General features: G+C 34.0%; 2 protein-coding genes across 3 annotated transcripts; one reads left to right on the forward strand and one right to left on the reverse strand.

The window, feature by feature from the left end:
- The first annotated feature begins 16,840 nt into the window (after positions 1 to 16,840).
- On the forward strand, positions 16,841 to 19,802 carry LOC107906194 (protein NRT1/ PTR FAMILY 2.7). The gene is made up of 4 exons (XM_016833122.2): positions 16,841 to 17,034; positions 17,236 to 17,453; positions 17,543 to 18,081; positions 18,739 to 19,802. The coding sequence occupies exons 1-4, from the start codon at positions 16,980 to 16,982 to the stop codon at positions 19,577 to 19,579; spliced, it is 1,653 nt and encodes a 550-aa protein (XP_016688611.2). The 5' UTR covers positions 16,841 to 16,979; the 3' UTR covers positions 19,580 to 19,802.
- An 863-nt stretch (positions 19,803 to 20,665) lies between these two features.
- LOC107906195 (serrate RNA effector molecule) lies at positions 20,666 to 26,867 on the reverse strand. 2 transcript variants are annotated; one of them, XM_016833123.2, is made up of 13 exons: positions 26,710 to 26,867; positions 26,212 to 26,636; positions 25,198 to 25,310; positions 24,509 to 24,566; positions 24,269 to 24,355; positions 24,093 to 24,167; positions 23,969 to 24,016; positions 23,718 to 23,786; positions 22,812 to 23,615; positions 22,679 to 22,727; positions 22,310 to 22,587; positions 22,056 to 22,232; positions 20,666 to 21,428 (listed from the first exon to the last, which is right to left on the reverse strand). In XM_016833123.2, the coding sequence occupies exons 2-13, from the start codon at positions 26,613 to 26,615 to the stop codon at positions 21,368 to 21,370; spliced, it is 2,223 nt and encodes a 740-aa protein (XP_016688612.2). In that variant the 5' UTR covers positions 26,616 to 26,636; positions 26,710 to 26,867; the 3' UTR covers positions 20,666 to 21,367. The 2 variants fall into 2 exon arrangements, with proteins under 2 accessions (XP_016688612.2, XP_016688613.2); XM_016833124.2 differs by having other exon boundaries at positions 24,269 to 24,343; positions 26,710 to 26,866.
- Between the last annotated feature and the right edge of the window lie 86 nt (positions 26,868 to 26,953).

Raw genomic sequence — 26,953 nt, forward strand, 5'->3', positions numbered from 1 at the left:
GTGAAATTGCATGAATTAAGAGTAATTAGGTAAAAGGACTAAATTGTATAAAAGGTGAAAGTTGAATTATAGATTAAATAAAAATTAAAGGGACCAAAGGAGCAATTATGTCAATGATCATAATTGAGGCGACATAAGTGTATGTTATAAATATGTGTTTATGTTTGAGGTCATATTATGGCAAGTTTAAGTTAATGTTTAAATGAACATGAAATAGGTAAAATAGATTGAATTTAACATGTTTACAAATTGGATTTGAATGATGTTTTATTGATATGTTTTGATGATATAATTGTGGTTCTTATGAGAATACATTGGTTAGGCACCTAGGATGATTGTTTTGACATATTTTGTGTAACACCCCTAACCCGTATCCGTCGTCGAATTAGGGTTAAGAGGCATTACTAATCAAAACACAACTTAGAACAGACATTCATTAAAGTTAAATAATTATAACTGTTATATATGATAAGCTAGGTCTAATATTAAACATGCAAAATTTTAAGCTTCTCTTTTGACCATTTAAAACAAAACAAACACATTACAAACTAGCAAATCAATAAGGAAATAAACTATTTTCGTATGGCTATTAAATTCATATACAATATAACAAATTACGACCTTCAAAATATTTATCTAGTCTGTACATGCCATAGTTAGAATTTAAACATTTTAATACCGAGACAGTAGATAGAGTGATGATCTTGCTGACGATCCCCGAGCTTGAAGCTTGATCTTTAAGTCTATAAAACGAAAAGACATAAACAAACAAAGTAAGCTTAAGTCTATAGCATAACTAAACATATATATATAATATAACTTTTAAATTTAATTCACTGAGATTGCAATTAACACATATAACTAATATTCATACATTTGTTGTATTCAGACCTTTTTATTTATAATCAAATATGTGTACCTATTGAATGCGTTCAACTAAATATATGTATATTTATTTCAAACAACATTACAACCGAATGTATATAACCGAGCATATATATATGTTAAATACATATCATATCCGATTGTGTATGTATACTCATGATAAACTTATAACCAAATACAAATCTAATACATATGACCGAATGCATTCATCTCCATCAAATACTTATAAACAAAGGTATATACATATCAATTTCATATGTAGATACTTATCAAATACATATACCGAATATTTATACGTATACATTTATCAACTGCATAAACCAAAAGCGTATATGTATACAAATGCATAGATCGAATATATACATATTGATTAAACACACTTAATCGAATGTATATATGCTCATCAATTAAAGATAACCAAAATCATATAACTGTACACTTAATCACATACTTTAAACAGATTCACCGGCACTTAGCCTGCTAGGCTTAAAGCCTGATTCAGTACACCGGTACTTAGCCTACTAGAAATATAGTCTGAAATGTTTCACCGGCATTAACCCTGCTAGACGTAAAGTCTGATATTGTTTTACCGGTATTAAGCCCACTAGATGTAAAGTCTGAAATTATTTCACCGGCATTAAGCCTGCTAGACGTAAAGTCTGATATTGTTTCACTGGCAATAAGCCTGCTAGGCACTAAGCCTGAAATCTCAATTTCGCATACACAAAATAATTCCTCGAAAAATTCTTAATAGCACACACATGTTCGTTGTAGTACATGTTCAATCATAAAAAAGGTTTACAAATCATACTTTCAATTCAATTCAAGTATTTATAAATTTATAAACATATATATATAATCAAACCTCACATATAAAAATATAAGATTTTATATCTTTAATTCAATCCAAGAACCTATATACGAATATACATATAGATATACTCAAACTCCCATGTACGTATTTAACATTTATACCTTTAGCTAAAATCATAAACTCATACATGTATATACATTTATATTCGAATATTTATGTATATATATACACATTATTGTCTTTATCTAAGTTCATAATTTATTCATGTATATATATGATTACTTAACTAAATTCAATACAAGAAATTTACATGTATATATATACGCTTATTCGAAAATAACATATATATATATTTAATTTCATACCTAAGTTCAATATAAAAACATATACATGTATATTCATACATATTCAAAACTCCACATGCATACTTAACATTCATGCTTTAAAATATATTCAAGATTTATTCAAGTATTTTCATATACATTCCAACCCACATATACATACTTATTCAAAATTACCTATACAATTACAATATACATACCTTTAATTAAGCCAAGAATTTATACATGTATATACATATATGTATTCGAACCTTGTGTATACATATATAACCCTCACACAATCAACTAAATTTAAGAACATATACATATAGATACCTATATAAATATTAGAACATTATATATATATCTATATACCATTCATACTTTAACTTAATTCAAAGATTTATATAAGTATATACCTATATATTCGAACATTGTATATACATATATACCATTTTTACTTTAATTTATTCAATCAAATTACTTTTATTTATAGCTCAACAAAAATACAATAGACATACATACATACTGATTTAATAACATTAAATAGCTAATAAACTTACCTCAGACGGTGAAAAATAGAAACCGGACAATTAGTCGACGACTTTAGCTTTTCCCCAATCCAATTTCAATTTATTTGGTTCTTGATCTAAATATATTAAAAATGAGCTAGTTTAAATATTATTACATTCAATTTAGTCCAAAAACACATAAATGGGCAAATTACCATTTTGCCCCTAGCATTTACACTTTTTGCAATTTAGTCCCTATTGCATAAAACACAAAATACACAAACTTTTCCCACACTATATAAGGGCCGAATATTCCTAGTACTTTTACAAATCCACACATTTAATTTATTTTGCATTTTAGTCCCTCAAAAATTTAATTTCACAATTTAGTCCTAATTACTCAATTTCACCAAAAATTCAAAGACAAAACATGTTAATCTTTCACATATCTTTCATATTTCATCATTAACTAACAAAAATCTCAAGCATTCATCAATGGCATAACACAAAATCAACACCAAATTCTAAAATTAAAGCATGGGTCTTGTAGTACACAAAGCAACGATCTAAAAAACGTAAAAAATTTTAAAAAACGAACCTCTAATTTTGGATGAACATAGCCGAACCTTTCAAAGCTTCCATGGATTTTTATTCTCCTACTTTCGGCTAAAGAAGATGAAGGCTAATGTAATTTTTATGTTTCAATTAACATATATATTAATATTTAGCCATTTACTTAATTAACCTTAGTTTCTAAAAATATAATATATAAACATTAAGGTTAATTTAGTCCATAACCATCTACTATCTATATAGTGAGCTAATTTCACTTTTAAGCCTCCTAATTAAAAAGACAACCACAAATAGATGCTTTTAAATTAAAACCCTAAATTTTCATATTACGCGATTAAGCCCTTTTTATTAAATTGAGCACTCAAACGATCAAATTTTCATACGAAATTTTCACACACAGTAATTCACATACTGAAAATACCATAAATAATTTTAAAATATTTTTTTGACTCAGATTTGTGGTCCCGAAACCTCTTTGTCCGATTAGGGTCAAAATCGAGATGTTACATTTTGGATGTGTTTGATTGTGTTTTGAATTGGTTAAACGATTGATTTTTGAGTTGCTTATTGTTAAATATTGTAAGGAATGGTAAACTTATTGTTAAAGGTACATTCTGAGTCCATACGGCCAGACACAAGGGCATGTGAACCCTACAGCTTTGAAATTTTTTAATATTTTACAAAAAATTCTTTGAGTCTCCGAAATAGTCCCGATTTGTTTCTAACACTTATTTTGGGCATCGAGGGCTCAAATAAAGGATATTATGTATGAATTTAATTGGTTTTTGACCTGAATATTATGTGGTATCAATGTATAAATTTATGTCTGTTTGAGCGATAAGTTTTGGTAATGCTCTGAAACCCTATTCTGGCGATGGATATGGGTTAGGGTGTTATATTTAGTGGTATCCGAGCTTGGTAGGTTTAGTCGATTCTCAGGCCAAATCGAGCTCGAAATCGAGTCTAGAGGTACATGCCATAATTGAGTCGAATTGACTCGAGATTTGGATGCTGATATATTTGTTTTTGTTTTATAGTTGAAAATGTCGAATGATTATAATGATTATGTTGATGATAAATGTTACGTTATATGTGTGTATATATGAGAGTCAAATTTTGAGGCTTTACGACCTTCATCCCCTCACATGTGCAGTCTTATACAACGGAATTTACAAGATTTATATTCATTAAGCTTACAAGTGTGAAACTTAAGAGTTCAATAGCTGAATGAATAATAACGCGGCTAGCGCTGAGGATGGGTTAACAAGTAAAGAGAGTTCTAGAAAAGATATCAGATTTTTCTGAAGATTATTCGGGATATGCGATGTCGCTATTAAGGAAAAAGTTATTCATGAGTAATCGACTTATTCAGGTATGGTATTTAAAGAACGGGTTAACCATAATTTCTTCTAAATTAATTTCTTTAGTGATTGGGATAATGTGGGATCATTGATGACTGTAGTAGTCAGTGGGATAGAGTTGAAATTACAAAGATATCTGAATGCAGCTGTTATAGTCGAATATCTTATAGTGATCTTTTCTAGGTATTCTATATGTTCATTTATTCTAAGAGGTATATGTAATAATTCGTTTTCGAGAGGTGGTGCTAGAAAGGGAAGTGATGTTATTACTCAACAGTTGGAGGCCAGAACGCCAGTTCGAGCTTATGTTGTGGGGACTCGTGAAGATGGTGATGCTAATGATGTTGTGACAGGTATATTTTTATTCCATTCAGAACATGTTTATGCTTTGACAGATCCGGGATCTTCACATTCATATGTTAATACTAAATTGGTTGAGTCAGGAAGCTTAAAATCTGAGACGTCTAGAGTATCGATAGTGGTGTCTAGTCCACTGGGACAATTTGTGTTAGTGGATTAGGTGCGTAGGAGATGTCCATTAATGATATAGAATATGACCTTCCCTGTTGATTTGTTGATAATGCCATTTGGTGATTTTGATGTGATTTTGGGAATGGATTGGCTTACGGAGCACGGGGTGATTATGGATTGTTGTAAAAAGAAGTTTGTTGTTCAGAGTGAAAGCGGTGATAAGATTGATGTGAATGATGTTTGAACAAGTGGTTCATATAACACCCTAACTCACATCTGTCGCCAGAATAGAGTTTCGGAGCATTACCGATCAAACAGACATAATTTTAAAACATTTCATATCATATAATATTCAAGTCAAAACCAATCAAACACACCCAAAATATGTCAAAAAAATCATCCTAGGTGCCTAACCAATGTACCATCATAGGTACCATAATTATATCATCAAAACATATCAATAAAACATCATTCAAATCCAATTTGTAAACATGCCAAATTTAATCTATTTTTCCTAATTCATGTTCATTTAAACATTAACTCAACATGCCATATTATGACCTCAAACATAAACATATATGCTGACACAAAAGAAAAAGCATCACCACGTTTGAGTTTGGGATTGTTGTTGGATTCTAAATCGACGATCAAAATTAAGTACCTAACCTGCGCACGGAAAATAAAACCGTACGCTGAGTAAAACTTAGTGGTATTTCTATAATCTGAATGCTTAAAAGTAAAATAATATAACATACAATAACTATAGTCATACAATTATTCAATTCATAAATAAGGTATTTATAACACATTCAATTTTTATCATTTGCTATCCCAGATAGCTTTTCACAATATGAGCACAAATCATTTGAAGAACAATATTGTCCATTCATATTCAATATTGTTCATTCATATTCAATATTGTTCATTTGAACAACCATATTTCAAATCACCAACCAATATCAACCATAACACTATTTTAATCAATAACCCTTATTAACATGACACGGACTCGGACGAATACACGGATCCAACCAAAACACACCAGTTTGGCACCGAGTGCCTCATCGGATAATTCGAAGCAATAAGTTGACACCCAGTGTCTCATCGGCCATGCCGAAGTAAATTGGTACCCAATACCTCATCGAATTTATCCGAAGTAATAATTTGACACCCAGTGTCTCATCGACTCGAAGTCGAAGTATTCCTAAACTCTTCCAATCCTATGGCATGCCATCTATATTCGACTCAGCCCGATACAGTTAATTAGGTTTCAATTCACTTTTCTAATACCACAATTATCCAATAGTCAATTATCACATAAATCACAATTTCACATGCATTCAATTCAATATAAAAAATGCTAACACTTACCTTATTTACTTACCATACACATTTAAATCAAAATACAACAATTAATAATTAAATTCGGATTATAAAAATACAAACCAGAAATTCCGACCTATTCCTCGTCGACTTTATCTTTTCCCTCTTTAGTCGAGAATTCCGGTACAAAGTTAGCTATGAAATTAAAATTATTAAAATTTATCAATACAATACAATTCAATTTCATATTGAATATTTCAAATTTTTACTCAATATTTTTCTAAATTCCAATTTAGCCCCTAAACTGAGACTAATTTTATTTCTTCACAATTAATTCTATATTTTCATTCAATTTTCACTTTAAAATAGATTTAAATCTCTAATTTCTCTTAAATCTCTAAATTTTGAAATTTCACAATTTAGTCCCTAATACTCAAAGTTTATACTTTATTTTACAATTCAATCATTTTTCATTTCTAACTTACAAATATATCAATTTAGTCTATAATACTCAAATTATTTAACATAGACAACATCTAAAAACTCAATAATTTCTAAAATTTCGACATGGGTCGGGTATTATTTAATACCAGGATTCTAAAAACATAAAAATTACAAGAAAATGGACTAAATTGACTAACCAATTAAGCTTTGAACAATTGAAACCCTAGCTTTTTCTCCTTTCTTTCTCTTTCTCTTTCTCTTTTCTTTCTTTCCTTCTCTAGTTTCGTTTCAATTTATTTCTTTTTCTTTTTCTTTTTCTATTTCTTTTTCATTTTATTTCTTTTGTTTTAATTATTATAACAATATAATATAACAATATAATAATATTTACTTAAATAATAAGTAAGTAATAATTATTATAAACGTATGTATTTAAATGTTACACATGTACTCACCAACACCATCCACTTGTTGAAATAAGGATTAATTACTTTTTTAGTCCTTTTATTTTATTTAATCTGTAATTCAACTTTCACTCTTTAATTACTCTTAATTCATGCAAATTCACCTAACCAATACCAAATTAACTACACAAATATCTTCGTAAATATTTATTAATATTTACGAGTTTGTTTTACAAAAATAGAGACCCAAAAATACATTTTTCGATACTCGTGACTATCAGGTCGTTACAATTAAACTCGTATCATTTCAACAATTCGAGCTAATAAACTTCTTAATAAAGGTTGTGAAGCTTTTTTAGCTTATGTTATCAATTTGAATTCTGTTGATAGTCAGTGCAGTAAGATTCGAACTGTTTGTGAATTCCCTGATCTGCTTCTCGAGGAATTACCAAGATTACCACCGGATCGGGAGGTTGAGCTTACAATTGTAGTGTTTCCTGGTACGGCTCCGGTGTCAATGCCCTCTATCATATGTCACATATAGAATTGAAGGAATTAAAAGTACAACTGTAAGACTTATTGGACTGTGGTTTTATACGCCCTAGTCTATCGCCTTAGGGAGCTCTAGTGCTTTTTGTCAAAAAGAAAGATAAATCAATGCGGTTTTGTATTGATTAATGATAATTGAATAAGTTGACAATTAAGAATCAATATCCTCTACTTCGTATTGATAATTTATTTGATAAACTAAAATGACATTTTGAACATGGTATGGTCATTATGAAGTTTTAGTGATGCCTTTTGGATTGACGAATGCTCCGGCAATATTTATGGATCTCATAAATCATATTTTCCAACTGTATTTGGATCAATTTGTAGTAGTTTTTATTGATGATATATTAGTCTATTCGAAATCTGAATCCGAGCATAAACAACATCTCAAAATTGTTTTGCAAGTGTTACGAGAGAAACAGTTATATGGGAAGCTTAGTAAATGTGAATTCTGGTTATCAGAGGTTGTATTTTTGGGTCATGCTATCTCAGCAGATGAAATTAGAGTTTATTCGAAAAAGATCAAGGAAATTGTTCAATGGAAAACACTAAGGAATGTGTTAGAGGTTCGTAGTTTTCTTAAATTAGCTAGTTATTACCGAAAATTTGTAAATGGATTTTCGAAGATAGCCTTGCCGATGACAAAGTTGTTGTATAAGAATGTTCAGTTCGTCTGGGATGATCAGTGTCAATAAAGTTTTAAGAAATTGAAGAAGATGTTGATTAAAGCGCCAATTTTGACTTTCTTAGAATCGGAAAAGGACTTTATCGTTTATAGTGATGCTTCTTTGAATGGTCTTGGTTGTGTTTTGATGCAAGATGAGAAAGTGAGTGCTTATACGTTTCGTCAGTTGAAAGCGCATGAATGCAATTATCTAACATATGATTTAGAGTTAGCTGTTGTGGTTTTTGCTTTAATACATTGAAAAATGTTATATTTATACCGATCATAAGAGTCTCAAATACCTTTTATCACAAAAGGAGTTGAATTTGAGACAGCGTCGTTGGGTAGAACTTTTGAAAGATTTTGATTGTGTTAATGATTACCACCCTGGTAAAGTTAATGTTGTAGCTGATGTGTTGAGTAGAAAAGCAACAATTGAATTGTGAGCAACGTCTACTCAGCTCAGTATCAATGATGATGGAAGCCTATTGGCTGAATTAAAGATTAAACCAATGATGTTTGATCGGATCAAGTAAGTACAGTCAGAAGACGACAAGTTGGTGAAGAAAAGAGAAATGGTTCAAAATGGTACATTAGAAAATTTCAGTATTGATGATTATGGTTATTTGAGATTTTATAACCAAATTTGCGTCCTGGATGTTTCTGAATTGAAAGATTTGATATTTCGCGAAGCTCATGATAGTCCTTTTACTTTGCATCTTAGAGGAACGAAAATGTATCGTGATCTACGAGAATCTTATTTGTGGCCAGAAATGAAAAGAGATGTGGTTGAGTATGTGGCTAAATGTTTAACTTGTCAACGAGTTAAGACAGAACATTAGGTTGTTACTAGATTACTTACACCTCTTTCTATTCCTAAATGGTAATAAGATTGTATCACGATGGATTTTGTAACAGGGTTACCTTTATCGGCATGTAAGAAAAATGCTATTTGGGTGATTGTTGATCGACTTACTAAATCGGGTCATTTTATTGCAGCCAGGACTGATTGGTCACTTCAAAAACTTGTTGAAGTTTATATTCAAGAAATTGTAAGATTGCATGGTGTTCTTATGTCGATAATTTCTGATCGGGATTCGCGATTTACATCAAGATTTTGGAAACAGTTGCATAAATATCTTGGTACACTACTTAACTTTAGCACAACTTTTCATTCGCAGACTGACGGACAATCTGAGCGAGTTATTCAGATTTTAGAAAACATGCTTCGTACTTGTGTTATTGATTTTGAATTAGGTTGGGAGCGTTACTTACCTTTGGTTGAATTTGTATACAACAATAGTTTTCAATCAAGTATTCAAATGGCTCCGCATGAAGCTTTATATGGTTGTAGATGTCGATCACCTATTTGTTAGATGGAATTGAGTGAAAGAAGAATGATCGGGTCGGAATTAATTCAAGAAACGAAAGATATTGTTAAGAAAATTCCAGATAAATTGAAGACAACTTTTGACAGATAGAAATCATATGCAGATTTGAAGCGTCAAGATATTGAATATTATGTTGGTGATAAAATATTTCTTAAAGTTTCGCCTTGGAAGAAAATTTTGAAGTTTGGCCGAAAAGGGAAATTAAGTCCTCGATTTATTGGACCGTATAAGATTACAGAAAGAATGGGACCAGTTGCATATCGCTTGGCCTTGCCTGCAAAGTTACAAAAAATACATGATGTTTTTCCGTTTCAATGCTTAGAAGATATCAATCAGACTCATCTCATGTTATTTTGACAGAGGATATTGAACTTCGACCTGGTTTGTCATATAAAGAAGAGCCGGTTGAGATTTTAGCACAGAAGTAAAAGAATTGCGTAATAAACGAGTTCCATTAGTGAAAGTATTATGGCGTAGTAATAGTATTGAGGAAACGACTTGGGAACCGGAAGAGATAATGAGATCTCAGTACCCCTACCTCTTTTCAGGTAAATTTCGGGGACAAAATTTATTTAGGGGGAGGATTGTAACGACCCGATAGTCACAGGTGTTGGAAAGTACATTTTCAAGACTCCATTACCGTAAATCAGACTCGTAAATATTTATTAAAAATATTTACAAAGTTAGTGGTCTAGTTAATTAGGTTTTGGTTAGGTGAAATTGCATGAATTAAGAGTAATTAGGTAAAAGGACTAAATTGTATAAATGGTGAAAGTTGAATTATATATTAAAGAAAAATTAAAGTGACTAAAGGAGCAATTATGCCAACGGTCATAATTGAGGCGGCATAAGTGTATATATTATAAATATTTAAAGTTAAAAGATATATATTATAATATTATAATATTAAAACTTAAAAGTTAAGTATAAATATTATATTATAAAGATAAAGTAAAAGAAAAAGAAATAGAAAAGAAGGAGAGAAAGAAACGAAACAGAAAAGGAAAGAAAGGAAAGAAAAAAAAAAGAAAGAAGGAGAAAAGTTAGGGTTTTAAGGGTTCAAAGCTCAATTGGTTAGTAAATTATTCCATTTTCTTGTAATTTTTATGTTTTTGGAATCCCGGTATTAAATGCTACCTAACCTATGTCAAAATTTTAGAAATTATTAAGTTTTTAAGTGATGTGTATGTTGAATAATTTTAGTATTAGGGATTAAATTGATAGATTTTTAAGTTAGAAATGAAAAAGGATTAAATTGTAGAATAAATTGTAAATTTTGAATATTAAGGACTAAATTGTGAAAATTAAAAATTTAAGGATTTAAGTGAAATTAGAGAGTAAATCTAGTCTAAAGTGAAATTTGTATGAAAATATAAGATTGACTATGAATATAAGATTGACTGTGAAGAAATAAAATTAGACTCGGTTTAGGGACTAAATTGGAATTTAGGCAAATATTGAGAAAAATTGAAATATTAAATATGATGTTGAATTGTGTTGTATTGATGAATTTTAATTTTTTTAATTCTGTAGCTAACGTCATACCAAAGTCCTCGACTAAAAAGGGAAAAGATAAAGTCAACGAGGAATAGCTCAAAATTTTTGGTTTGTATTTCTATAATCCGAATCTAATTATTAATTGTTGTATTTTGATTAAATGTTATGGTAAGTGATTAAGGTGAGAATTATTGTGTTTTACAATTGAAATGGATTGATTTAGTATGTGATGAATTTATTGAATTTATCTTGATTGAATTGGTATATATATTGAATATATTGATTATTTGAATTGAAATGAATATTGATTGTATTTGGAAAGTGAATTGAAACCCTATTAACTGTATTGGGCTGAGTTGGATATAGATGGCATGCCATAGGATTGGAAGAGTTTAAGGATTTCTTCGACTTCGAGTCGATGAGACACTGGGTGCCAATTTATTACTTCAGATTAATTTGATGAGGCACTGGATGCCAATTTACTTCGGTTTAACCGATGAGACATTGAGTGTCAATTTATTACTTCGAATATCCGATGAGGCACAGGGTGCCAAACTGGTGTGTTTTGGTTGGATCCGTGTATCCGTCCGTGTCCGAGTAATGTTAATAGGGGTAAATGAATAATAAAGTCTTATAATTGATATTGAAATGGAATGATATGAGAAATGAAGTGGAATAGTGAATTGAATATGGTATGGATAAAGCAATTGCATAAATGAAATGTGATTAAAATTGTGAAAAGCTATTCTATAACAAGTGATGGAATATTTAGTATTATATGGTTTTAAATGTTCAATTGTGCTTAACATTTTATTATACATATTATATTGTTTTATTTTTAAATATTCGGATTATAGAAATACCACTGAGTTTTTACTCAGCATACAGTTTTTTTTCGTGCGTAGCTTAGGTACCTAATTTTGATCACTGATTCAGCATCCAATAACGATCCCGAACTCAAATGTGGTGAAGTTTTTCCTTTTGTGTCGGCATGTACCTAGGGTGTCTAAATATTAATCATTTTGTGGGTTGATTGTAAATAAGATTATAAGTTAATATTGGATGGTTATATACATATAAATATGTGTTTATATTTGAGGTCATATTATGGCAAGTTTAAGTTAATGTTTAAATAAACATGAAATAGGTAAAATAGATTGAATTTGGCATGTTTACAAATTGGATTTGAATGATGTTTTATTGATATATTTAGATTGTTAGGGATCGACCCGATTAAGCACCAAGTAACAAAAATAGCGGAATAAATTGAGAAATTGAATACACGGGCAGAGATAATTTTACTATAATTTTACTATAATGGCAAAAGAACGAAGAGTACAAAAGATGGAGATAAAACTACACCCCAAACCCCAAAAAGCAAAGAACCCTCAAAATGTAAACACAAAATTCTCTAAATGTGTTATGAGTTCTAATATCTAAATGGGATGTTTTTTCTAAGGTTGTAAAAGAGCCTATTTATAGGCTAAATTCATATGTCAAATAATAATAAAACAATCTAAACTAATCAGTGTTTGATTGAAAGAAATAAACAGAGTTTAACTAGAAGATTATTTTTCAAATTTGACTAAAAATAGGAGTCATACTTAACAAATCTCCATCTTGACTCATATTTCTACAACGCCATCTTTGCCAAATCCTGTCACGAGCCTATCTTGAACTATGCAAGGAATTAACTAAGTCGAATCTGTGCTTAGAAACTGGAAGACTTCTATCCTTCGACTTGTACACTGCCAAATCAAAACTAACCCGTGTCTGATTTTCACGAACACAATGCCCTAACTTTTCAAAACCTGTATCCACAAGAGAACCTCTATTCAACGAAACGGTCATACATTTTTCCCTCTTATGACCAAGTTGCCTCCGCTCCAAACGAGTTGACTTCGACTCTGTAACGGGCGAGGGACGTCCGATTTTACCGGTCACTGTAGAACCTTCCAGAATATAAAGACTGCCAGTTCTTTTACCTTTTAACAAAACAAGAGCTCCACGAGATACTTTAATGTCGCTTGACTCAATGTTGATTTTGCGTCCTTTCAAGTCTAAAATACTCAAGGAGATGAGATTCTTTCATAAATCAGGTACATACCCGACATCTGAGAGTGTCCTAATCGTCTCATTATGTATCCTAATTTTAACAGTACCAATACCAATTACCTTGCTAGATGAATCGCTTCCCATCGCACAACTCCACCTTCAACCGAACTGTATGTGGAGAATCATTCTCTATTGGGACACATGTGGAAAGAACATCCTGAATCTAGGATCCACTCGGACGTGAACTTGGAGCTATCGCTCGTTGACACTAACAAGAAATCATCACCGCTTTCATCGATCAAATTAGCACCAGCTACATTTTCCTCGTTACTCTTAGCAGCTCTTTTATTTCGCAATTTATAACAATCTGCTTTGACGTGACCTAACTTTTTACAATAGCGACACATTTTGTCTCGTTTCTTTGATGCCATCAAAACGGAAGCTTGCCTATCTGCCTTGCTATCCAAATGAAGCTCATTGTTGAGTTTATCTCTACTCAACAAATGACCCTTCACATCTTCGAACGAGAGTTTGTCTCTTCCATAAATTAGGGTATCCCTGAAAGACTTGTATGAAGGGGGTAAAGAGCACAATAATAGCATAGCTTGATCTTCATCATCAATATGAACATCAACGTTCTTTAAATCATTTAAAAGAGTAATGAATTGACTGATGTGATCTCTGAGAAGCTCACATTCGTTCATGCAAAACGTAAATAGACGTTGTTTCAACACTAAACGATTAGCCAGAGACTTAGTCGCATAAAGAGTTTCTAACCTTTTCCACAAGGCGGATGAGGTCTTCTCCATCAATATCTCTTGCAATACCGTATTCGCGAGGCACAACTGGATTGCAGACAAGGCCTTTTCATCAAGCTCTTCCCATTCTATTTTATTCAGATTCTTAGGCTTTTTCCCAGTAACAACCTTTTTCAAACCGGATTGAACTAGAATTGCCATCATCCGAACTTGTCACAGATTGAAATTTGTCTCACCATCGAACTTCTCAATTTCAAACCTTGTTGCTGCCATATCTGAATGGGCTGATCTATGAAAATTAAACTAGCTCTGATACCACTTATTAGGGATCGACCCAATTAAGCAACAAGTAACAAAAATAGCGGAATAAATTGAGAAATTGAACATACAAATTTAACGTGAAAAAACCCCTCCAAAGAGGATAAAAAACCACGGGCAAAGATAATTTTACTATAATGACAAAAGAACGAAGAGTACAAAAGATGGAGATAAAACTAAACCCCAAACCCCAAAAAACAAAGAACCCTTAAAACGTAAACACAAAATTCTCTAAATGTGTTATGAGTTCTAATCTCTAAATGGGGCGTTTTTTCTAAGGTTGTAAAAGAGCCTATTTATAGGCTAAATTTATATGTCAAATAATAATAAAATAATCTAAACTAATCACTGTTTGATTGAAATAAATAAATAGAGTTTAACTAGAAGATTATTTTTCAAATTTGACTGAAAATAGGAGTCATACTTAACATAGATGATATAATTGTCGTACCTATGAGTGTACATTGGTTAGGCACCTAGGATGATTGTTTTGACATATTTCGGATGTGTTTGATTGTGTTTTGAATTGGTTAAACAAATGATTTTTGAGTTGCTTATTGTTCAAGCTTGTAGAGAATGGTAAACTTGTTGTTAAAGGTACATTTTGAGTCCATATGGCCAGACACACAGGTGTGTGAACCCTGCAGCTTTGAAAATTTTTAATATTTTACAAAAAATTCTCTGAGTCTCCAAATTAGTCCCAATTTGTTTCTAACACGTATTTTGGGTCTCGAGGGCTCAAATAAGGGAAATTATGTATGAATATAATTGGTTTTTGACCTGAATATTATGTGATATCAATGTATAAATTTATGTCTGTTTGATCGATAAGTTTCATAAATACTTTGAAACCCTATTCCAGTGACAGATGTGGGTTAAGGGTGTTACAGCATGCATCTGATTTCCCAGAATACTCAAATATAATACCTTTCCAAAGGTTGGCGCCAAATCCCAAATCAAAAGAGTTGGTTGTAAGTCAACAATTCCCAAATAAGGAAAAATGTTTAGTTGTCATCAAGAAGTATAACATAAAAGTGTTGTGGACTACAAAATCGTTATATTTAAATTGACATTATATATCGGGGAGTGTTGAAGGTCTACAGAAGGTTGCAATTGGCAGTTACAAGCTACATTGATGCATATGTCACAACTATGGAAGATTCAAAAATATGTAGGGCCTCATACATGTACTGCTACTAGAATGACACAAGATCACAGGAAACTATATTTGACATTAATTTGTAATTGCATCATGCCACTAGTGAAAGACATGCCCACCATTCTTTTATCGATCTTAATTATCGACATACAATCCCGGTTTCAATATAAAATGCCATACATGAAAGCGTGATGGGCTAAATAGATGGTGATGGAATTGTTATACGGTGATTGGGTTGCATTCTACAATGAATTTCAGGGTGGTTAGCCATGATATAGGAGTACATGCCAGAGACTATGATTGACTTGTAGATACTGTCTACTTATGGCCCGGATGACCAACTAGATCCAAGGAAAAACAATTTCCACCGTTTTTTTCTGGACATTCGATCCATGCATTAGGGTCTTTTCTTATTGTAAGTCGTTTGTGCAAGTTGATGGAATTTGGTTGCATGAGAAATATACACAAATCCTCCTTATTGTGGTTGCATAAGACGATAATCGGAACGTACTACCGATAGTGTTTGTCATTGTGGAGAGTGAGAACATGGAATCGTGATAAATTTTCTTGATGAACTTGTAGAGGCATATTGTTAGACAACATAAAATTTGCATTATTTCTAATCTATTACAGGGGCTAATTGTGACGATTAGACGTTCCAAAGTTTCGTGTACTGCATTCGACACATTGCAATTAACTTTCATAGGGACTTTAAGAAATGACATCTTGTACAATGTCCAAGATTGCAACAGTAACAAACAACTGTCTATATCTTGTGCATCGTGTTTGTCGCCAAATAAAGTTCACGATATAACATTATTAATACCGTTGAACCGCAACTATATGAGCGAGAAATTGAAAATCTACCAATATAGGCAAGTACATCAGGTGGACGTTATTGTTACATGAGTCTGGTGTGAGTACCCCCTATCAACTCCATTATATACGTTCGAGTAACAAACATCTTCTCCCACTCAAAGACAGTATTCGGTGAAGTTCTGAATTTTAACAGCACAATCACCCGGTGATCGTCCAAGCAACTGATAACAAAGCAACGCAAGTTTGATTAGTTTACCTGAACCCGTGACCGTTGCACCGCCAACCGAGAGCTCAAGTTACAATGCAACATCTTTTAAAGTAATGGTGCACTCCCCACATGATAAATGAAATGTGTGGTCTTCGGACGCCACCTCTCAACTAAATTTGATATCAAGTCGGCCATGATGCTGACTTGAGTTGGTATATTTGGTTGTACAGTAATTATTTTAACTGCTACATGCTGCTACCTTAATTTTCGGGCTTGATGCTAAGAGGGTTGACACAAGAACAAGCAATTTATGAGGCACATTCAAAAGTTATAACAGCACCATATCTCTCTGCCTATAAATTGAGCGCCTGATAACAGCTCTTCAGCAACAGCCATTAATGGCAAAACCACCGAGCCCAAGCTAGTCCCTGCTGATATTGAAGCTTCTGAAATGCCAGATTCCATGACCAAAAAGGGTGGTTTCATCACCTTATTCTTCATTTCAGGTCTCTCTCTCTCTCTCTCTCTCTCTCTCTCTCTCTCTCTCTCTCTCTCTTAAGATATTCTAAGCTCCCGCCTACAGTTATGCATGTTACATAGACTTGGAGCAACATTTGGAGGGTCTTAAGCATATGATTTCTTCTCAGACTTTAAATAGCATGTTAGAGATTGGGACTAACATTTGTGTATTGGCACGCAATAAGCAGGGACACTGTCGGGAGTGATGTTGTCTGGTTTCGGATGGTTAGCAAACCTGATCGTTTATCTGGTTCAGGAATTCAATGTGGAGAGCATTAATGCCACTCAAATTGCCAACGTTGTTCATGGTTGCATAAACTTGCTTCCAGTACTTGGAGCAATCATTGCTGATTCATTCTTGGGAAGTTTTCATGTTGCTGCAATTTCTAGCTTTATATCTTTTCTGGTAAACTTAATCTTGCTTTACATTTCATTCTTCTTAATCCTGGCCGGTCAAGTAACTTCATTGATCAATTTTAAACTTTTCTTTTTCAGGGGATGATTCTGCTGATTTTAACAGCAAAGCTTAGCTCTTTGAAACCTCCACCATGCGAGATTGGTTCAAGCTTCTGCAGAGCTCCATCTAAACTACAATATGTAGTCCTGTATTTAAGTATAACAACGGCGTCTGCAGGGTTAGGAGGAAGCCGATATACGCTAGCAACATTGGGAGCAAACCAACTTGATAAGCCTAAAGATAAAGAAACTTTCTTCAATTGGTTCTTCTTCACTGTTAATGCATCTAGCATAATAAGTTCCACTGCAATTGTCTACGTCGAGGACAGCATTAGCTGGGCTCTTGGATATACCATATGTTTTGCTGCTAATTTCATTGCTTTAGCTGTTTTCTTGGCCGGACAACGATTCTATCGATGTGACAAGCCTCAAGGGAGCCCGTTTACTGGTCTGCTTCGTGTAGTTGTCGCTGCTGTAAGGAAAAGGAAGGTCTTGCTCTCATCAAGAAGTGAAGATTATTACCATGAACACTGTGAAACGAGTAAGGTTATGCCCGTAACAGCAAATGGGTGGTTCAGGTAAAAACTCATAATTTACAAATTCACATTATTCATAAGCAATTATTAGATCCATTAAAGCCTATACTTTCATTTTTAAAAAAAATTTAATAAAGTTCAAATACTCCAATTAAAGCATTATCCCATGATATCGATGTCAACCTTAGGCAACTAAGACATTAATTGGCATGGTTTAGGAAAATTCTTCCATGATGATTTACAGAGTATGGGCATAAAAATCATGGTCGATCCTTATCCAAGATCATCTTTTTAAGTGTAACATCAATATGGGTGGGGGTTTCCCATAACTCATTGTTTGATCACATGAAATACCATATGATTCGAAGGTCATGCACAAGAGGTATGATGATCTACCTTCTGTTCTGCACATCACACGTAGAGATTTCAACATTGGGCCTTTTTAAGTTGTAATCATTAGATGCATGACATTTTAATATAGTGGTGAGCCCATGGCATGTGCTCTAGTCAACCCTCGTTCAAGAACTTGAACTCTTACTTTTAGTGAGTTTTGACACCACTCTTCAAAGAACTGCAGAAAGGACAAAAGATATTTTCATATGAAGAAATAAGACATGAAATGAGCGGCTTAGAATGGCATTCAATAAGTTTTTTGAATTCAAATCTCAACATTTGAAACAAATTAAGCTTTGGATGTAGGTTTTTGAACCGAGCAGCGATGAAAACCGAAGGAGACATCGATTCAGATGGATTAATTGCAAGACCATGGAAGCTATGCAGTTTAGAGCAAGTAGGAAATCTGAGAACTGTAATAAGACTTGTCCCAATATGGTCAAGTGGTATATTTCTTATAACCCCGGTAGCAATCCAATCCAGCATTGCAGTTACCCAAGCTCTATCAATGGATCGTCACCTTGGTTCCAATTTCAAGATCCCTGCAGCGTCAATTATAGTTGTGATCCTAGTATCCTCATCCTTCTTCGTAGCCCTGTTTGATCGTTTCGTATTTCCCACGTGGCAGAAGCTGACTGGCCGGCCTCTGACGTTGCTACAACGAATAGGAATAGGCCACGTGATCATTGTCCTAAGCATGGCAATTTCAGCAATGGTGGAGTCAAAACGGCTCAAAACAATCCAAGATAACAAGCTTGAAGCACTTCCTGGTGCCATAGTGCCTATGCAAGTCTGGTGGTTATTTCCTCAGCTTGTTGTGATTGGTATAGGTGATGCATTCCATTTTCCAGGACAAATTGCATTGTATTACCATGAATTCCCAGCCTCTTTGCGAAGCATCGCGACCGCCATGGTTTCTTTAGTTGTCGGCATTGCTTTCTATGTCAGTACAGCTCTTGTTGAACTAATCAGAAGACTTACAGGATGGTTGCCTGGAAACATAAATAGTGGAAGACTAGATAATCTGTATTGGATCTTAGTTACAGCAGGGGCACTGAATTTTATGTACTTTTTAGTTTGTGCCAAGCTGTACAAGTGTCGAAATATTGAAAAGGAAGTGGATGCTAATTCCGGCTTTGATATATAGTGGTGATCCAGAAACAAAGCTGGAAGGCCTAGTGTGTCTTATCCCCAAATCAACCTGCTTGAAATTTAAGACTCTCAACTCAAAAAAATCTCATGGTCATGGGAATATTGGAAGGTTTGGTTTAATAGATTAGAAAGATCTATGTAGAGCCAAATACCCTTCATTTAGTGATGTTACATATTCAAAAAGAAGAAAATGACAAAAAAGTCACCATTAAACTCTATTGGTTCATGTAATAATTGTAGCTATCTGTAAGAGGTAACATCTTAATCCGGATTACTAACATATTTGCAATCTGTCCCTTTCTATCAGAAAAAGAATAGGACAAAATTCCTTTCAATGAAAAGTACAAGGTGATAAAACAAGGTAAAAATAAATAAATTAAATAAAGAAAAAATAAGAAAGTCTCAAATATATGTTTGTTTCATTGAAATTAACTTTTATGAAATATTTTTAAGAAATCTACCAAACAACAAAAAATCTTTTACATAAATTTATCTAAACACAAAAAAATATTAATTTTTTTAAAAAAATAAATCATTTTCTAAAAATCATTTCCTGAAAGTTATTTTTAGTGAAAGAAACGGAGCCTAATACTGAAAGCATTTTCCTAATTCTTGAAGAAAGATGATGATTAATTTTGCACCAGAAATCTGTAGAGAGTGGTTCACCATCCGCTAGTCAAAATGAACATAGAAAGATGGAAAAGTACCCATGACTGACTGGCTGGAATCACTTGATAAAGTACCCACTTTCTTAATGCATTCTGATGCAATGTACTATTATTACGTTTAAAAATGGGCTGTCCCATGTCCATTATTGGCAAATGCTTTATTCTGTAGTTTAACTGTTTTGGGATATGTAGATAAATACTGATACTTCTTTGAAATCATAATGGGATTGAAATATGGTAGGACCCTTTTTCTGCTGCTGTTTCCTCGTGTTTTCGACAATAATTGCTTTGAAATTTAAGGGTGGAAAAAGTCATTTTCAGTCACCCCATTTGAATATTGCTTGTTAAAATTCGCCTGTCAACATACATACATACATACACAGATACATACATATAGGAGCACACTATCCCAGTAGTTCTAATCTTTACCATAGCTGAAAATGAGATTATATTGTTCCACCTAAGAACAAAACAAAAGGGAACTCTAAAAGCCTTATCATTTATTGAATCGTGTTTTTCCCTGTTCATCCAACTTCCAATTTTGTAAACCTCTGGAATTTCCAAGGCTGAACCACAAGCAGAGACTTTAAACATCAAAGAAGCGAAGGAAATGAAGGCTTTGATGTTGGGACGAGTAGCTTCCTTTCTCTGTTGATGGCAAGCCATCTTTCATTGATTGGAGATCCTAACTTAATCCTCCACCACTGCCGGTTGAAGGTCAAAACAAAGTACCAACTATATGAAAAGTCTATCCACTCAAAAGTCCATGTTACAGATTTTTTTAACCATGAATGCCCCATCCCATGTTCATAAAAATCTCTTGTCAGGTGGGTTAACTAGGACAAGAATAACAGAAGACAGTTCCCAGCAAACTACACACTACTTGGTTAAATCACAACATCAGAATACTCTTAATTACAAAGGGAAACAGCTAGCATGCGTTATAGCAAGATTTAAGAATTTTTCATGTTTTAACAAAATCGAATAAGGTCGATGCTTTTCTAGTTAGATAATCATAAAATAACAGCATTTTGACCTTGGACTGCTTGATGAATAGCTTTCTGCCTCAGTAGGATAGATTTTAGTCTTTGCCAATATACCTCCACTTCTAATACCTATAAGCTCCTGTAGTCTATAACAGTGACTTCATCCTCAGGTGCATCTAGGTCTTGATAACTGCATAAATAAAACAAGGCAAGCTTTACAAACCTGACTGTAGAAGAGATAAAGAGAAACACTATAATACTAAAATAACATAGGAAATCTTCATCCAATTAATAGTAAATTGTTAAAACATAATGTAGTGTTCTCATGGCTTAGACTTCACACTCACATACTACTACACGGAAAGAAGCAAAGTAAATGAAAAATCGAAATACAGAAAATTGCATCTATTTTCATCTTCCAAAACCATAAGAAACAGGAAACTGCTCAGAAATTGTGAATTCAAAGGAAAGCAGGGCAAGGAAAGGAACTTGTGAGCATATTTCAATGTAAATATAGATTTCAGAAGGTGAGGAACAGTGTTTTATAGATTAGTTACAAGGACACTAGAGTCATTTAGATATAAGCAAGTTCCCCACCACCATATTTTGGAAAAAAAAAAACATTATAGGAAAAACATAGATGCCAACACTATGTATAATTAAAATATATTTTGAACTAATGAAATCACAACATTTAGAAACATGAACTGCACTCTCTAATTCTGTATTCAAGTAGACAAGTATTAAGGCTAAGAACTGCAAATAAAACAGCTGCAATACATCCCAATTGCTTTCAAACAGTCTCAAGCAAACTTACCTTCTTAAACGACGAGGATCCTGTTGAAAGCCAGGAGGCAAAAGAAAGGGGGCTGGTCCACTTAAATTAGGTCCAGGACGTCCCCCTCTAGTATTGCCTTCGTAAGGAGGACCACCCTGCTCTCTGAAGACCTGCATTGCAAGTTCAGGTGGAGCTGGAACGAAGGGGCCCAAAGGACTGCAATTACACACATATGAGACCTCAAGAAAATAATAAGCTCATTACAGCTACTTCTAGAACAGCATGAGACCTACCCAGCACCAGGAACAGGCATCAATACTGGTGGAGGTGCAATATCTGAAGAAAATGGAGCTGCAACATGCATCCCTTGAGCACCAAAAGCATCAAACATTGGATCATCACGATTGCCATCATCAGGACCATCCTTGTTGGATGGAAATTCACTTGATTGAGGGTTCTCAGACCTATCATATCTATCGCTACCATTTGCTCGATTATCACGTCCTCTACGAAAGCCACGTTCATCTTTCAAGCGATTTTCTAGCATTCTACGTCTTGGGGGCTTGTCCTTCTACAACAAGAAAAAAAGAAAGGTGAAAAAATGAGGTTATAAAAGCAGAAACAGAGAACATAACATCAAAACAACAACAATTGTAGCATACCGGTAGAGATTGCTGCATAACAGGTGTCCCCCCAGGTGCATCTGGATCACTGTGAATGGAAACAGTGCATATTATACAGGAATCATTAAGATTAAAACAACAACAACAATAAGTTGCATGTAAGACCACTTACTTCATGTAATTTTGGTAATAAAGCTCTTCACGAACTTTAGACGTTAGCTCCATCATAAGCTCTGGATGTTTAAGTTTAAGATGCTTGTGCACGAATTCTGCAGCATGGAAGAGCTTTGTGCAACCCTTAGCACCACATCCATACTTCCAACCATACTTTTCATCCCTAATCTTACGGACAAAAGGATTCAAAGCTTCAACAGCAGCAGCTTCTATTTTGTCTTTCGCAGTCATTAATTCCAAAGGATCTTGACCCCTCAATCTCTCTTGCCAACGTGAGTCAAGTTTCTTTTCCCACTCAGATCCGCTATTAGTAACATCAGAACTCTTTCCCTCTGGTCTCACATGCCTAAGACCCTTAGCTTCACTTGTTTCAATCATTCCATAATAATCCAAACCATGGACACGCCACAAGTAAGTTATAAGAGTATCAAGAAGCTCAACACCCTCCAGGCCTTTCACAGAATTCGAGCCACGTATAATAACCACCGGACCAGTCAAACTACCACGAGATTTATCTCTATTTACTTTGTCATTGTCGAACCCCCTTAATATGTTTTCCTCAATTCCTTTTTCAGAATCCAGTTTACGTACAAGACCCTGTGCTTGTTCAATGTCAATATGAATTCTTCTGGGATCATAACTGATCGGGTGAGCCTTAGGAGCAGCAGAAAGAATATCAGTTTCTTTTGCAGGTTCCTTACCATGCCGCCATCTTTTGTCACCGATGTCAGTTTCATCTTCGGAATTAGGATCACTAGTTTGGCCTGATTTACTTGATGACAAGGGATTTACCCCAGGATTTCTGCATCACAAATATAAATTAAAGGTTAGCTGGTGGAAATAAAATGCCGGGAGCCAGGTTGAATACACAACTAAAGTCAGTGAGCATGAATTTCCATCTTACAAGTCCAGTGTTCCACTCTGCAGATCAAGCAAAAAGTCCTTTGCAACTCTGCATACAAGTTCGTTCCTCCTAAAAAGATAAGACCAAAAGCATAACATAAAAAATAAAGAAAAAATCCAACAATCGCATGATAAATTGACACCAAATCATCAACACCACCACACAACAAAATGCAGGGCGGAGGGAGTCCATTGGCTTACTAACAAATTCATGAACTGAAAAATATCATGAAATGTGTAAGTACAACTAACCTTTCAATAACAGTGACCAAGTTTGTTGGATGATATTTGTCTCTCAACCTACATGCATAAGCAAGTGAAATTAGAACAATGAAGTGCGCAAATAGGCAGGAATTCAGTAACCAATGTGAAGTACCATTCCTCGTCTTTGTGAGCATCAAAAAATGCTTGTTTTTGGGTTGATATATACTCTGACTTGTATTCTTGGTACCTTCACAGTAATAAGTAAGAGTAACTCAATATTCCAATTTGTTTAAGCCACAAGTCACAAACAAGACAAACCAAACAGATGATATTATTTCTCATTCGTACCTACGCTCAGCTTCAGCGGGTAGTATATCATCCTCAAGCTCTTGAATGAATTGCTTGTATGACATCAATCCTTCTCTGAAAATATTACTTATCATGCCATGTTATCGTATAAGATAAATAAAGATCCAGCAATGAAATGATAAGAACAACTTTTGAAAGTCCCCTCAATTAAAAGAGAACGTGAATGGTGTCAACACTGCAACAAAAAGTACATGTCTGTAAAGAAGATAAAAAGCTAACCTTTGAGTACTCCTTGAATTGGAAGCATCACCATAACCACCAAGGCCAGAATCGCAATCTGAAAGGCAATATCATTGACAAACTAAAATAAAACAGCATGGATAGAAAACATAGATAAAAAGTTTGTTGCTGTTGCATTATACTATAATGCATCATCACTATAAGGAATTTTAGAAGGAATCAATCTACTCAACAGAAAGTCATCATTAACTGCAATTACGCATCATTTCATAGATTCCCAAAGTTACTTTGATGACATGCATTTCAATACTTTCCAAACCGACACTGTAATCTGAAGAGGCAAGAAAGGACACCTAATGCAAAATACTAGTTTTTGGTTTTGCCCATTCTCAACAGCCAAATATCATAACTCACCACGTGAAAATGAGCTCTTCATAGAAGAAGAATTTGCTAGCTTCAAAAAAGAATTATATGTAAAATTTAATTCTCTATATTATCAACACTAACCATAATATATCAAGATTTTATATTAACAACTAAAATGAAAAATTAACCGCAATAAATGTGAGTCTATAACCGGCATATAACGTTTTAAATTAAAGTGATAATATGTGCAAAAAAGACACAAACTACAAAGTGGTCAAATCAAAACTCAAAAGTGCTTCAAGTTTACTCCAAGTGCAATAATTGAAATTTGAAATACTTAAGCAGTTTCTAGAAAGGACAACCTTGATAGCCACCGGAAGAGCGACCTGAGTACCAGCCATGAGGCCTTTCTTCAGGGTAACCAGGCCTTCCCATCATCTCACGATCATATCCACCACCATAGTCATGCCCAAACCTACACCATCAAAAGTGTTTTACAGCATGAGCAGAATCCGAGTATAAACCAAAACAGCCAAGTGAAAATAACTTATCATATATGAAAGCATCATAGTTGATGACTAGAATATGAACAAGGGTAGAATTCCAGAGTCAAAATAATTAGAGTCATGCACGGAAGATACACTGGATCCAGAGCAACATGAGGAAACTGAATCAATGATCCATTCATAGGTACCACAGTTGAAAACAAAAAGTTGGTCTCAGATGTTTGTCCAGGCAGTCCAGAATTTTGTAATAACAGTGTACCTTGCATTAGTAGGAAAAGGAAAGTCCAGTGTAACACCAAGGGATACTAGTGATGTGTAAGCATTTACAATAAGAAAATCAAATTGAGTCTCGCAAAAATAATGCAAATTTATCAAGAAAACCAGCACAAACACTTGGAACACTCTTCATCAACCATAAATTTGTCAGTCCCTTTCCAAGAAAAAGCATGCTGCCCAACTACTTACTTACTTAGTGAGTCATATTCAGTCTCCTATATTTAGGGTTGTTTTGCAGGTTCAGCAGTAGCCATTAGGATTTTGTAGCAGTGATTTGTATTCAAAATAGCCACATCATGGTCAAACAGCGTATATTTTACAAGACAATACCTAAACTACTGATTATATTCCGTCTTAATCCCATGTCTTGAATCTCAATCTTTCAGTTAAAGAATTTTCAAAGCTTAAATCAATCAACCAAAATACTAAGTTGAAACAAATCGGAAATAAGTTCATAAGATTTGAAAACATTAAGCAAAGAAAATCCCGAAGAAGTTAAATAAACCAAAAGTATAAATGCCTATAGCTAAATTAAGCTGTGTTATTTTACATTCTAATTGTAATTAAATCTGAAAAAATAAAATAAAGGATTACCTTCTATCTCCAGGTCCAAATCTTCCTCTAGGGCTCCCTCTTCTCCCTTCGTATCCTCCATCCTCACGCCTAGACCTCTTATGAGGGGGCGACCTCCGCGGCGGAGGCGAGTGTCTTCTATCCCTATAACTCAACGGCGGTGGCGGGGGGCTAATGCTGCTGCGCCTCTTGTAATCTCTCTCTCTGGGAGGTGGAGGCGGAGGAGAGCGATTGCGATCGTAGTAGTCGCGGTCCCGTCGCTCACGCGAGTCCCGATCGCGTCGTCGAGGTGGAGGCGGCGATGGGGCAGAGGAATTGGGATCGTCAGACGACGGAGGCTGTTTATTGTTATTGTTGTTGTCTTTACGGTCGCCACAGCGACGGCGGTCGAAGGAATCGACCGGCATGGTTATGACTTCGGCCATGACGGGCGGTAGAACGAAACCCTAGAAAGATGAAAATATAGATAAAGGAAGTGGAGAAAATTAACTTTTCGGAGATTGAGGATCGAGAGCAGACCGGAGTCACGAATGAGTAGCCAACTGTAAGCAAAATTCAGTTATAACTGCCTTAGCTGATTGAAACTGAATTTGGTCTCTAAGATTCGATTATTAAGTTCGCCGATTTTCAGTTTCACTTCCCTCCTATTCGATTTGATGGGCCATTTAATTATAATTTTTTAAGACTTAATCCACGCTTTAGTCCTTAAAGTATATAATTTTTACATTTTAGTCTTTAAAAATTTTCTGGCACATTTCAGTTC

Source organism: Gossypium hirsutum, chromosome D05 (genome assembly GCF_007990345.1).
Source record: "Gossypium hirsutum isolate 1008001.06 chromosome D05, Gossypium_hirsutum_v2.1, whole genome shotgun sequence".
Taxonomy (NCBI): Eukaryota; Viridiplantae; Streptophyta; class Magnoliopsida; order Malvales; family Malvaceae; genus Gossypium; species Gossypium hirsutum.